This window comes from Benincasa hispida, chromosome 4, assembly GCF_027475165.1.
Source record: "Benincasa hispida cultivar pf3 chromosome 4, pf3_genome.v1.1, whole genome shotgun sequence".
NCBI classification, from domain to species: Eukaryota; Viridiplantae; Streptophyta; class Magnoliopsida; order Cucurbitales; family Cucurbitaceae; genus Benincasa; species Benincasa hispida.
Window position 1 is genome coordinate 59,567,285 of NC_143481.1, and position 15,063 is coordinate 59,582,347.

The window sequence follows — 15,063 nt, forward strand, 5'->3', positions numbered from 1 at the left end:
ATTATCATTGATTATTATGTTTAAATAAAAGTAAATGTGACCTTAACATATTTAAAAGTATATAGCAAAACAAGATAATTATTTTCAAATATAAAAAAATGAATCAAAATATTTATAAATATAGTAAAATGTCATGTAATGATAGACACTGATAAACTGTAATAGATCACTATCATCTATCATTGATAGATACTAATGAATATCTATAAATATTTATCATTGATAGATGATGACATTTTGTTATGATTTAAAAATATTTTCTCTAGATTTAGGAATTATAACAAATTCTCAAACAAAAAGTACTTACATAAGTATGAAAACTTACCCGTGAAATTAAGATTTAAATTATAAATAATAATAATAATAATATGATATTTTAGGAATGGTAGGTTCGAATCTTCATCTTTTCATTTATAATATAGTTAAAAAAAAAAACATAAAAAAATAATAAGGAGGAGCAAATGTCTTGGTTGGAGATTGTCACGTCACTTTCCACGATGTAGCGCGAAGGCGTTTTTGACTGCGTTTGGTCAGCTCGGTCAGCATCGTTCGGGCAGCTCCCTACCCTCTCAAAAAAGAAAGGAAAAAATACGTCTCTAGTACTCATCTCTCTCTCTATCTCTCTGTTTCAAGTTTCAATCTCTTTTTCTTTCTGTATCCACTCCTCAAAAGAAGAGAGAGAGAGAAATAAAAACACTAATCCCACTCCAAAAACACTTCCACGGACAGAGAAGAGAGAGAGCGGAAAAGGGAAAGTAAGCTTAGAAGAAGAAAGCTATGCCCGTGAAACAGCAAAAAAATTACTGAAATATTCTGATTTTTCTCTACTGGGGTTCGCCTTTTTGAGCTGCCAGATCGGCTTTGCGTGCTGCTGATTTTTCACGATTCTGTCTTTCAGCTCAAATGTTGGAGTTTTTGGTGGATTTTTGAACTGCGTTTTTGGATTTGGACTCTGTCGAGTTCTTTTTTTTGGGGTTTAGGTTTTGTTCCCAAGTGGGGTTTTGGAGGTTCTGCGATGATCGTGTTTGTTGGTGAGTTTTATAATTTGGATCTGATGTTGATGATCACTTAATGGAGATGGAGCAATACAAGGTTTTGGCTCTGGGTTTCGTCTCTTTGATCTTGCTGCTTCGTCCACTATGGCTTGTTTCGGCTAACATGGAAGGTGCGTTTCCGTGTCTCTCTCTCTCTGTATTTTTCCACCAATTGCTTTTCCTCCCCCACCCCTTCATCAGGAACCGGATAAATTCAGTCTTTTCGTGTAAAACGACTTCTGAATGTGGAAATGCCTTTATTCTTATCTACCCCTTTTTGTTTCTTGTGTATTTGGATGATTGGAATTTGCTTTAAATAGTTCTTTTGTTTTTGTTTTTGTTTTTGTGTTTTTGTTTTTTGTGTTTTTGTCTCTTCCTTGGCTACCAGTAACTGGTTCTAAATGGGAAGAAGAAAAAGGTTCATGGTTGGTTTGTCTCGATTTTTACACTTTAGTTTAGTGGAAACCGTCTACCAGTAGATTTTATTGGAGATTGGTGCATCAGACTTGAATACTTAATCTAATCAAAGGCTTCACTTTCTTGTGCGTTGAAAAAGAGAGCAGGGGCAACTTCAGTTATATCTTTATATCACTTGTAGAATTGCAAAGACATTTTAATGGGTTCTCCAATAAGCAAAGATTTTTCTTTCTTTCCTTAACCCAGTGTAGGGAATTGCCTCAACGAGAATGATATAAAAGGGTCTGTTGGTCCTTTTTCTCCATTCCTTTTGGCAGAAATGTCCAATGGTTAATTGCTGGATTGAAGCACAGAATGTCAAATAAAATCAGTGAACATTCAAAGAATCATTTATAATACTTGAACTATGAACTTGATGGTCCTTGTGACAGCTGATACGTTTTTGGTGTTTTCAGAAAACTTCACCGTCTCCTGGAACTTTCATTCTTTGTGCTGACATGTTATCCTTATCCTTTGGTAATAAGTTTACTTTTATTTGTGAACAGGTGATGCTTTGCATAGCCTAAGAACCAGCTTGCAGGATCCTAACAACGTCTTGCAGAGTTGGGATCCCACTCTTGTCAATCCCTGTACATGGTTTCATGTTACATGCAATAATGATAATAGTGTCATAAGAGTGTAAGCTATTCACTCGTATGGTCTCTCCAAGAAGTGATGCTGATAAGTTGTAATTAACAGGTCTGCAAATAATGTAGATGTTGTTTTATGTTTTTTTCAGTGATCTTGGAAATGCAGCTTTATCGGGCACACTTGTTCCACAGCTTGGCTTGCTAAAAAATTTGCAGTATCTGTGAGTTAGTTCTACCTTAAATTTGTTAGCTGTTGTTTATTTCGTCCATATCATATACCTTCCTGTATCTTTCATGCTGTCATGGTCTTGTTATATATCCTTCTGCACAATGGTAGCAACCATAATGAATTTGGTAGAGGGAAAATCTGTATGAACTGATTATGCAATGGGATTCTATTATCTTTGATGAAGGAAACTTAGTAATTCAATATTCACATTCTTTAGGGGGAGGGGAACAACAGGGTGTTTAGAGGTGTGGATAGGGACCGGGTTTAGGGTTTGGGGTCCCCCCCCCACCAAAAAAAAAAAAAAAAAAATCACATTCTTCATCTTGAAAATTTTTACTATCTAGGTGATGGAGAGGCAAAAGAGTATCCTGAGTTTTTGAAGGAGTAAGATTGAAAACAGTTGCCTCAACCTCAAGTTTGGTTTCAGATTTGTCCTTAATGTTTCAAAAGTTCAATTCCATCCCCACTCACTTAATCTGTTTCGAATGAACCCTCATTATAATATCTCTTAGAAATTAAAAGATTGAGATTAAATTTATAATATTTTAAACTAGGGGCATAATTGCAGCCAGTTACGTACTTTAGGAGCATTTATATGATTTACTTGGTTTCAATTTATCCTGATTCTCATACTCAACAGAATTTGGTCCTAACTTAGGTATTTGATTTTAGATTTGCCCTTAATGTTTTAGAAGTTTCAACAGATGGTTTTCTTTGTAACAAATTAAGGGGGCGTTTAGGGTAAGGAGTTGGTTATTATAGTCCTAGGTTATTATTGTTGGGTTATAATAGTTTGTGTTTGGAGTGTAGATTATTTTAGTTTGGGTTATAATAGTATGTGTTTGAGGTGTAGACTATTTTAGTTTGAGAAAGAAATAGTAAACATTGTAGCAAAAAATAAATAATGATAGAATGTAAAATAGTAAAAGTTGTAACAAATAGTAAATATTGTAGCAAGTGGGGGTTTTGAAATAGTATTGACCGTAGCCAATTGAGAAATACAAAATAGTATCTACTGTAACAAGAGGTGATCATTATAACCTTAAGATAGTACTAGCCCCAAACACACCCTTAAAGGTTGAGTGTAAAATTCAAACTTCTAAAATATAAATTGAAGCTACATAGATCAAGAGCAATTTGTAGAATTTAGCCTTCATTTTTAATACTCCTACTTGTTGCACCTTTCTGGAACTTTTTGTTATTGTTTTCAATTGGAGTGTCTTTTTGCAAACTCTATTGACTTTTTGTAGTTTCATGCCTTTAATTAAAAGTTAGAATAAAATAAAATTCAACAATCACTGTAGTAAATTTGATTACTACAACAATGAAGGGTCGTTATAGTAGTCAACCAAAATTTTGGAAGGGATTTAAAAATCATATCATGCGAACTCAACATAGTTGGAAAATCTCGTGTACATAATATCCTAAATGTCGTCCTAGTAGGTTTGAATCCCACATGTTAATCTCGGGACAAAAGAACAACGTAAATGTCCTAATTATAATAATAGCCATGATATTTTTTCTTCATGTTCATCATCAGTCTTATTACCTTGATTGTATTAATATAGATTAGTAACATACTTTATTGGACTAAATCTTTTTGTTACCTCTAAATTTTTTTGTTACCTCCTTTTTGATGACAGAGAGCTCTACAGTAATAACATAAGTGGAGTAATTCCGAGTGATTTGGGGAATCTGACTAGTTTGGTGAGCTTAGATCTTTATTTGAACAGATTTTCGGGTCCGATTCCGGACACATTGGGCAAGCTGTCAAAACTACGATTCCTGTGAGTTTATGTTACTATACCTAAAAATCCCTTTCTCTGTTTCAGAATGCTTGTGAAGTTGCTTTCAGTTGGCAGTTCCAATTAGTCTATTTTTTCTGTAATATTTATGATATATTTTTGTGTTTCATATCCACAAAAGCCACTTTCACCATGCACGGAAAGCTTTATTTTGTTTTGTTTGTTTTCTTTTATAGTGAGAAACAGTGAATCCTTCATTTCATTGATAAGTTGATATGACAAAAAGAAGGCAAACTATGTGCCAATAGAATTACAGAAAACACTTCTAATGGGTATGTAACGAAGAAGTGAAGCAATTTACATGTTTATCTTATCTTGTCTCAAATTGGACATGTTTCTTGTAATCTGCCCATTTTATTGTCTCAAATTGGATATGTTTCTTGTAATCCACTTATTGATGTTAGGGTTTCCCCTATTTCATTAACCAACGAAATGTTTCTTATTCAAAAGAAAAAAAAAAAAAAGAAAAAATAGAAAAAACGAAAAAAAGAAAAAGAAAAAGAAAAGAAAGAGTGAAGCAATGATTCAGATATCCTTTTGACATAGTGCACACTGTGTATGTAAAGTTGACGTTCCCTGAGTTTACATTCCAAAACTATTTTGAAAATCCATAATTTACACTTAAATGGAAGGCAATATATATATACCATAGCTTACAATGCTGTTAATTATGTTGGATTTGTTATTTTCATGGGACTTGGCATAATTACCTCGCGTGAGAGTTATTGCTTTCTTTTTTTTCTAATTGAAAGAATAAAGAATATCAAATTTAATAGGCCATTTGTAGTTTCTAATCCAGCTATGCAGTCATTATACTTATTCAGAACTTGTTCATTTTATTTCATCTAGTTTGAGTTGTTTTGTTTAGTTCTTACATTGCTTTTTCTTGGAATGTTTTAATAAGGATAGCCGGCTGAACAACAACAGCTTATCAGGCCCCATTCCTATGTCATTGACTAATATTTCATCCCTCCAAGTGTTGTGAGTATAACTCTCACTCCTTCACAAGTTTGCCAAATAGTTGGATAAAGTACAAATTATGAGGATACCATTTCCTTTCCAGGGATCTATCGAATAACCATCTCTCAGGCGTGGTTCCGGATAATGGCTCCTTCTCCTTATTCACCCCCATCAGGTTTCTTGATGATTGTTAGAGTCCATGTTTTCTAACTTTGATTTGTTTGACTTAGCTGATTAACTGGGTTCTTTTTTCTCGACAGTTTTGCCAACAACTTGGATCTTTGTGGCCCTGTTACTGGCCATCCTTGCCCTGGATCTCCTCCATTTTCTCCTCCTCCACCCTTTGTTCCACCACCACCTATTTCTTCACCAGGTGAATTATTTTCCAGGGTTTTAGTGTATTCTCGCAATTAACTTCAGCATGCATTCCTGGAATTATGTTCTTGCAATATTATCTTCTTACTAGTTTTCTGTTGTTGGTAGCTTCAGAGATGAGATTTGATGAAGTTATATAGAAGTTTGAGACGTGACATATACTTGTTATGGTGTGATCTTATCACTTGTTTTCCCTTTTGTCTGAATCACATATCATTTTCTTTCTTTTTTGGTTTCAAAAGGATTTGCCACATGCTTAACCACATAGGGTTCAATGTGATTCTAGACTTTGAAGTGTTTCCTTGTAAATCCTTCAAGCACGAATTCTTCCCAGAAAGTGCTGTTTATATGGTTGGCGAAATTTTGTTAAGGTCCCTGAGAATAGGGGTGAAAATGGGTCAGCTTGGTCGAGTAAAAACATCCAACATTGTTGGGATGGCTTTCCTCTCTTCTTTTGCAAAACAATGACTGGGTACTTTTTTTCCCTCTTCCCATGCAAAACTGCGGAGGGCTTTTTGTTCCTCTCCTTTCCCTATGATTTATGTACATCCAGATTGAAATTGCCTCCCCATCAGAACATTGTGGTAGGGCTTTTCGTCAAGGGCTTTGACAATGAGACCAAATGTCTTGAAGTTGCCGAGCACAGTCATTGTGGGTAGGCTTTCCCTTGAGAGTTACCCCCGACAAGCATCACATCTCGCTATGGACAAACTTCAATTGAGGGTTATGCTCGACGATATTTCTAATGGAGCATTCTTTGAGAGCAACAATGGTCGATTGTTGTTGTGTTTCCCATCTCTTTTATCTGATTTTCTTCTTCTTCCTTGCTTGATTTGTTCATAACTTGCCAATAAACAAACTACGACTTTACTTTGACATGATATGTGATAGGCCTTAGCCTTAATCAATTTTATTTATCAACAGTAGAGGGAGAATTCGAGAGCTCCCTTATCTCTCCCTAAATCTCACAAGAGATATTCACAACCAAAATGATCTCTAATCCCCTCCCCATGGCCTCAACGGCCTTACATATACTCACTCCCTTCCCCATGGGCCCTTCATAACTAACAATATTCCTAGGGCCCACTTCCTATTTAATTGCTTAATTATTCCAATCCCTCTCATTATTTTTCCTCTCCTTAGCATGCTTCCTTCGCTCGTACACTTTTGTCACCTGAGGCATTTGAGGTCTATTATTATCCACCCCCCAAAGAGCCACCTTGTCCTCAAGGTGGAAGTAAGGAAATTGTTTATTAATGACATCCAACAACTCCCACGTCACGTCAATGGGTGAACCATTCTCCCAACGAATCAACACTTTCAACTGTTGCTCACTGGTCGGGGACGTACGCAACCTTAATACTTCAGCCGGTTGTATAACATATGACAAATCATTAGTCATAGAAGGTGGGATTGACATCATTGGTAGATTACATCCCACGGCTTTACACAACACCGAAACATGAAAGACTGGGTGAATACCCGACTCTGGTGGTAAAGCAACTTGATAAGCCATTTTACCAATTTGGGCAGCAACTTGAAAAGGCCCCACGAACCTAGGCGCTAAATTGGGGTGACTGTGTTTTTGCCACCAATGATTGTTGATAAGGTTTTAGCTTAAGGTATACCTAGTCGCCTATATTGTATTCAACATCCCGTTGGTTATCATTTGCCACCTTGTCCATTCGTTGTTAGGCTTTCAGCAATGAGGTCTTTAACTTTCACAACTTGGTATCACGATCTCTCAATTGCGTAACAACCTCACTTACCATGCTAGACTCACATAACTCAACACTGGAGGAGGAGGATATCCATATAATACTTCAAATGGGGTGACTTGGGCAGATGTATGGAAAAAAGTCTTGTAAATAAATTAAGCCCATGGAACCCATTTTGCCCACTGCTTGGTATTGCCCATTGTGAAGCAATGAAGATACGTTTCTATGCCTTTGCTTACCATCTCCGTCTGCCCATCCGTCTGCGGATGGTACGCTGGATTGCGACACAATTGAGTCCCCAACATACAGAATAACTCTTCCTAAAACATATTGGTAAAAATTTTATCGCGATCAGACACAATACTACGAGGATACCCATGTAAATGGACGATTTCCTTCACAAATACCCCAACCACAGAAGGAACAAAAAAAAGGTGCTTAAGGGTGATAAAATGAGCAATATTTGGACAGACGATCAACATCAACCATGTATCATACCCTTCAGACTTGGTAGCCCTTCGGTAAAATCCATAGAAATATCTGCCCACACCTTATCCGGAATGGGTAAGGCTTGAAGGAGACTAGTAGTAGACAATGACAAATCCATAGAAATATTCGCCCACCCCGCAGTTCCTTAACACTTCGAGGTGTGGGCCACGCCTTCATCACTTCTAATTTGGCTAGATCAACTGAAACCCCATTTGCCGAAATAATATGAGCCCAGGTACTCGATACTAGTCGCTCCAAACTAGCACTTATAATTTTTCACCAATTGATTATGAACTAGAATGTCCACAATAGTTCTAAGGTGACCAACATGCTCCTCCATTGTCCGACTATAAACAAGGATATTGTCGAAGAAAACCAAGACAAATCGAGGGAGGTGCGGCTTCAATATATCATTCATGATTGCCTGAAAAGTTGAGGGAGTGTTTCACAATCTGAATGGCATCACCAAGAATTCGTAATGGTCCTCATGCGTCTGAAATGTCGTTTTGTGGACATCCTCTGGTTGTACTCGAATCTGATGGTACCCTGATTTCAAATCAATTTTTGAAAAAATAGTAGTGCCAAACAATTCATCGAGCAATTCATTAACTATGAGTATAGGGTACTTATCTGGGATAGTAATGTTATTCAAGGGCCGATGATCAATGCAAAATCGCCAACTCCCATATATATTTTTCACCAACAGAACCAGGCTTGAGAAGGCACTCCTACTTGGTTGAATTATCCCAGCCATCAACATTTCTTTCACTAGCCTCTCGATCTCGTCCTTTTGGAACTGAGGATATCAGTACACATTAATCGGTCTAGCTCCTAGCTCTAACTCAATGGAATGGCATGAACCCGAGCTGGTGGCAGCTTTGTTGGTTTTAATAATATAGATTCAAAGTTTCTGAGTACCTGTTGAATCTATTTTGGAACGTCAGAGAGCGCATCTTGAACATTCTCATTGTCCCTGATTACTATACAATGTGCTGCATCCATTGCATTTAGTTCAATCAACACCCCTTGATCCTCTTCCCTCATCGTTTTCACCATCGACTTAAGGGATATTTGGGACTTCCCCAAACTGCGTTCACTGTGCCGTCAAATCATCCATTCCTCCCAATCGCAAACTCCATTGTGGATATGCGATAATCAAAACAAATCTGCCCCAAAGTCTCCAACCATAACACTCCCAAAATCACATCAGTACTGCCCAAAGGTAAAGGAAGGAAATATTGAATTATAGATAAATCAGAAATAGTGAGAAACACACCTTTACAAACTCCAATTGCTTGGACTGACCCTCCCAAACCTAGAACCACATCATAACCTTCTAATGGGGAAATCAGCAGCTGCAACTTTGATACCAACTCCGTCGTGATGAAATTATGCATGGCACCCCCATCAATCAGAACAACCACCTCGTGGCCACCAATACTCCCACGAACCTTGATTGTTTTCGGGGAATTCAGATGTGGTTGTTTGGTTAAGAAGGAACATTACAAACCCTAAACCCTACCAAATGTGCGGTTCTATTAAAACCAAATTGAGCCAAACCAACTTGATTTAGGTTAGTTTAGTTTGAATAGTTGTAGAAGACTAACCAAACCAACTCAGTTTGGTACCTTTCACCCCTACTGTAGAAAATCTAATGTTTCTCATTTTTTCTCTCTTTCTTCTTATTGGGATAAGAAACCACTTTAACGAAGAAGGAATGAATAACTAAAGATCATACAAAAAGAAATGCCAAAGAAACCAAGGAAGCCACAAATGAAACTACAAGAATGGGCTTCCTTGGGTTTCACCTAACCCAACACCCTTCAAAAATTGAAATGGAGCATTATTTAGCATGAAACCCGGTTAGTGGACGCTTCGATGACCAATTGCAGCAGGTGGTGGTTAGTAATGAAATCATAGGCGGTGATAGTTGACAACGTCGGGCTAGTACAGAATCAAGGGTGTGAGTTGCGTGAAACTGTGCAATGCAAGAGATGAGAATGCTTGGGGTTAACAGTGGACGATGGTGGAAGGAAGCTGCACAATGTATGTGGTTGGTGGCAGCATACATTGATGGATGTTAGTGTCAAGTGTTGGCCTGTGGCGTGAGCTTTCCTAGTGGAGATGGTTGACCACGTGAGTGCATAGTAGAACATAATGGTATTGCCATGTTAGGTCAGGTTTTGGAATTAAAATAAAGGACAATCCAGTCCAAGACTCATCTTGTAAAACCATTATGATTTTTACCTTTGGAAAAGAATGGCAATCATCCGATCTATTTAATACCAGCCCATTAGAGGGCAGCTCATCAACCCCTACCGAAAAAGGCCATGGTCCTATGCCCTCTAGAACCATCTGGTTTCATGTGATTAGAGGTGGGATTTGTCAACCAATCGACTCCCTTTTCTATCGTTAGTAGCTGATTCGTTGCTTGCGCAAAACTTGCATTCACGTCTCTTGTGTGACTTCATCTTCGACCAAGCAACTAATCAGTAATGGTCTCCATCAATGGTTTCTTCATGGCTGGTTGCTTACAATCCCTCCACCACCTATTAACAACACTTGCATTGGTGCCTCCCTCAGATTTGCAGCTTCAACAACATGAGTCCTATTTCAAAATTCAAAGTCAACCACCAAACATGCTCAAGTTCAAGTATACCTTAAGTAAAACCATGTTTTCTACAGTTTGCCTGTTTTTGTGTTATGAATCAAGGGTTAAGCTTCTTGTGGTCATCTCTTACGAAGATCTTTGTCTATACCCTCTTGCATTTTTATATTTTTTTTATTTGGTAGATTGAACAGCTTTCTTACAGTCTCTTGAACATCTAGTCTCTTCTATATTGTCTTTGCTGGGAATAGAAATTGATTCTTAAAAAAAATAATAACCATGATGATAATTACCAGGAGGGAATAGTGCAACGGGAGCTATTGCTGGTGGAGTTGCTGCAGGTGCTGCTTTACTTTTTGCAGCTCCAGCAATTGCATTTGCATGGTGGCGTCGTAGGAAACCCCAAGAAGTTTTCTTTGACGTTCCTGGTTGGTCTTTTTCCTTAAATAAATTTCAATTGACTAAGATTATTTGATTGATTTGTTCGTTATTATGCCTCTATGCAGCTGAAGAGGATCCTGAAGTGCATCTGGGACAGCTTAAAAGATTTTCACTTAGAGAACTACAAGTGGCAACTGATAGTTTTAGTAACAAGAACATACTTGGTCGGGGTGGATTTGGCAAAGTCTATAAAGGTCGATTGGCAGACGGTTCTTTAGTAGCTGTTAAAAGACTTAAGGAAGAACGTACGCCAGGTGGAGAGCTGCAGTTTCAAACAGAAGTAGAGATGATCAGCATGGCTGTGCATCGGAACCTGCTACGACTACGTGGATTTTGCATGACGCCAACTGAACGACTTCTTGTTTACCCCTACATGGCCAATGGAAGTGTTGCGTCTTGCTTAAGAGGTACCTGTTTTCAGGCTTGGATGTTCTTTGTGCATTTTCATTCTCTACCTATTGAGATGGTCTTGTGAAAAGAATGATATCTTTTTTCTTCTTAAATCTAAATAAGAATGAATGAAGTTTACCATCCATATGGGTTCTTTCCTAATCAGTTTGGTTTTAATATTTTAGAACGACCACCATCTCAAGCACCTCTTGATTGGAGAACAAGAAAGCGAATTGCATTGGGATCTGCGAGAGGGCTGTCTTATTTGCATGATCACTGTGATCCGAAGATTATTCATCGTGATGTAAAAGCTGCAAATATTTTGCTGGATGAGGAGTTTGAAGCTGTTGTAGGGGACTTTGGGTTGGCCAAACTGATGGATTACAAAGATACTCATGTCACCACTGCGGTACGTGGTACGATTGGACATATAGCTCCTGAGTACCTTTCCACTGGGAAATCTTCTGAGAAAACAGATGTTTTCGGTTACGGTATCATGCTTTTAGAGCTTATCACTGGTCAAAGGGCTTTTGATTTGGCTCGACTCGCCAATGATGATGATGTCATGCTTCTTGATTGGGTAAGAACACTAAGCAACCTATGTTTATTATTAATTAGAGGGGACTATGAAGAGTGTAAATGTACATATGTTTTATTAAGTATCTATTAACAGAACTTTTGGATTTAATAGGTGAAAGGACTCCTGAAAGAGAAGAAGCTAGAAATGCTGGTTGACCCTGATCTTCAGAATAATTATGTAGAATCTGAGGTAGAACAATTGATTCAAGTTGCCTTACTCTGCACACAAGGCTCCCCAATGGACCGACCGAAGATGTCCGAGGTGGTGAGAATGCTTGAAGGTGATGGATTGGCAGAAAGATGGGATGAGTGGCAAAAGGTGGAAATCCTTCGGCAAGAAATCGATCTATCACCCCATCCAAATTCCGATTGGATTGTTGATTCAACTGAAAATCTGCATGCAGTTGAGCTTTCTGGTCCAAGATGACCTCCCCATGGCTCAGTAAAGAAAAGGAATGATTTGTGACTTTAATTTTTACTTATAAATTTCTTCTACGTTTTTTTTCTTTTTTTTTTTTCCACCTTTTTGGTTTCTCTTTTCTTTCTTAGCAACCATATCCTAATTAATCTGTAACTGCATTTTGAAATTCATTTGTGCATCAGTAATCAGCCTTTGTCCATTTGCAAATTGTACCATCTTATAGTAACTCTCAACCCCAAGTGATGGTGTTTTATATTTTATCCATTTGCAACTGTGTCCTGTGCAGGTTTAACCTTTAAAAACCCTTTTTTTTACTCATCTGGCTGTTCTGGTTCTCAACCACAATTTTATTTGTCTGCAGAAATTCGGCTGGATAGATTATTTTCAATGGCATATTTTACAAATACTCAACTTTGAGAATATTTTTACTTTTATTGGATATTTTTTCTTATCAATTTACCCTCTTAAGCTTCCCATCCCACATTTACTATACTCTCTTAGCTAATTACAGATATGACAATCATATCCGAGCTAATAGCAAACATAGCACAATGTAAAGATGGTGCAACTAGAGGAATATGTAAAACTCTGTTCAATTTGATAAATGACTAATCGTAATAAAGTTAGGGAAAATGTCTAATTGTCATTTTGAGTTAAAATACCCTTCAACAAGCATTCCATTTTTAACGCTAATAAAAACTACTTTAATCATATTGTGCAAAACTATCAATATCATAATTCTTGAGTGGTTGATATATACTCAAGGACACCAAAATACAACAATTTTTTTTTTTTTTGAGGATATATGGGATGGGGGGATCGAACTTCTGGTTTCGAGGTTAATAGTATAAATACTATGTCAGTTGAGCTATGCTCATTATGACCATTACAACAATTTATTGTTGTATATTATTGTATTCATATGAATTCTATTTTCAGGTAATTGAATAATCATTTGCTTGACTATGCAAAAGAATGAGTTTAATAAGTCAAGCATAATTAGTTCAATGAAGATGACTTAATATGGTATTCGTTCATGAGATGATTAAAAAACCAAATCTTAAACCCCAAAATGGTTGTCACCCCACTTTTTCAAACATAAGAATTTTGCTCTCTTGCTTACATCACCATGAGTCAAAATTACCAAACTGCCTTAGTTTTTTTTCCTCATCTTCTTCACAATTTTCTTTCATCCATTTTGTGTTGGTCATTCTATATTTTTTTCTTTCTCCATTTTTTGTCGACCATCATAATGCTGCAGAGATGTCTTCTTTGGCTATCAGAATGTTGATGCAATGGAGCAAGATAGCAAAAGGCGAAGAACGAGACAATGAGACAAAGAGAGAGTGAGTGAGAGGGAGGAGACCAAAAAGAGAAAATGAAAGCGGGAGATTGAGAAAGAGGAGAGCGAGAGAGAGGGGGGAAATTGAGAGAAACAGGAAAGTGAGAGAGTAAGGAGAGGAGCGAAAGGCCAATTCGCATGCTTGTTTTGCGTTAGTAATTTCACCTAAATATGACGTTGACAAATGGTCAAAAAACCTGAATTTCAAAAGTAGGACAAATTTCATTTTCTCCCCCAATCTTGGGTCATCCATCCGCCAAACCCATTTGTTCATTATTTTGGGTGACATGTCTAATCATGTTAGTGTTGTCATTAATCATTGTGGCATCGATGTCAGATTAAAAAATACAATATATTGGCAGGACGATATCCTTAAAAAGATCCATCAATATGAAAGGTGGAAAGATGAAACCTAAAGTTATGGTTTTTGTTGACTTTGATATTGTGTCTCCATGGGTATCATTAAATGAAGGTTATGTTTTGCCAAGTAAATCAAAGCTCAAAAAGGCTATTGATGGAGAGGACTTGTCGAAGGTTCTAACCAACCCAATAAATTTATAAAATCAATCAAGAACTTTATCTACTAAGTAGTATTATTAGGAAGACCAAGTCGATTCTTGATGAGCTACGTGTTTTCTTCTAATCAAGGATCAAAGTTGTTAAGGTAGAGGGTTTTGTGATTTGTTTTGCAAGATTAAAGTAAATAACATGAAAAGTAAAGGAGTGTATCAAAAGAGATAGAGTCTAGCATCAGATCCACCCATGTAATTAGTTGTTCATTGACATTAAAAATAATAGTCAAAATCATGCAAATGCTTAGCCAACACATTTAATAATGCAAAATGGATATCCAAAACACCTAATTAATCAACACATCTAGATGTAATGCATCTTAAACATGTCAATAAGATACATTAAGTTCTAAGGATAAAGCTAAGAAGATTAGTTACTAAGTAATACTTAAGTAGTCTAACTAGTTTCTTCTTGAATTTAACCAATCATGCAATGTTATAAAAGTGTCACTATGATTAAACCAAACAATTTACACACATGCATGCTTGAATAAACCAAACAATTTATACGCAAGCATGCTTTGATTTGTGCTACCTATGATCAACATACAAATAAATGTCATAGATTGTGAGTCAATACCAGCAAAGTAATGCAAATATGCAAGGTGATCAATCCAAACATAATTCAAAGCAGAGAGATTAAAATACATTCTAAAACACATTCAAAAATACATTCTAAAACACATTCAAGAATCACAGGCATTCAAAAGATGATAATATAAACACAATTTCTCACAACATACTACATTCGATTTTTTTCTCAACTTAAAGCTAGAAAATTCCTCTCAGCCGCTAAACATAGAAATCTTTAGTAGATATAAGTTTAGAAGGCTAAGATAAATCACAAAGGAGGGAAGCCACAGAGAAAAGTGAGGGCAAATAGTGTGAATCAGATAGAGGTCGAGCGGTGGATGATAGATTGATGTCCAATTTACAGGCCTTTGAGAGCAATGCAATATTGTGGCTTTTTCATATTTGAGACAATGTGCAGCATTGTAGTTTGATAGGCTTTGATATCACGCACAATTTTTTCATAATTGTCTGGCGTCGCAGC

The 15,063-nt window shown here is 36.9% G+C and overlaps 1 protein-coding gene across 1 annotated transcript; it reads left to right on the forward strand.

Annotated features, from left to right (window-relative positions):
• Positions 1-389: 389 nt before the first annotated feature.
• LOC120075375 (somatic embryogenesis receptor kinase 2) lies at positions 390-12,302 on the forward strand. Its single transcript, XM_039028711.2, has 11 exons — positions 390-1,165; positions 1,997-2,129; positions 2,230-2,301; positions 3,953-4,096; positions 5,024-5,095; positions 5,178-5,249; positions 5,335-5,447; positions 10,561-10,692; positions 10,771-11,112; positions 11,281-11,675; positions 11,787-12,302. Exons 1-11 carry the CDS (start codon positions 1,072-1,074, stop codon positions 12,099-12,101), a joined length of 1,884 nt encoding a protein of 627 aa, XP_038884639.1. The 5' UTR covers positions 390-1,071; the 3' UTR covers positions 12,102-12,302.
• Positions 12,303-15,063: the final 2,761 nt, after the last annotated feature.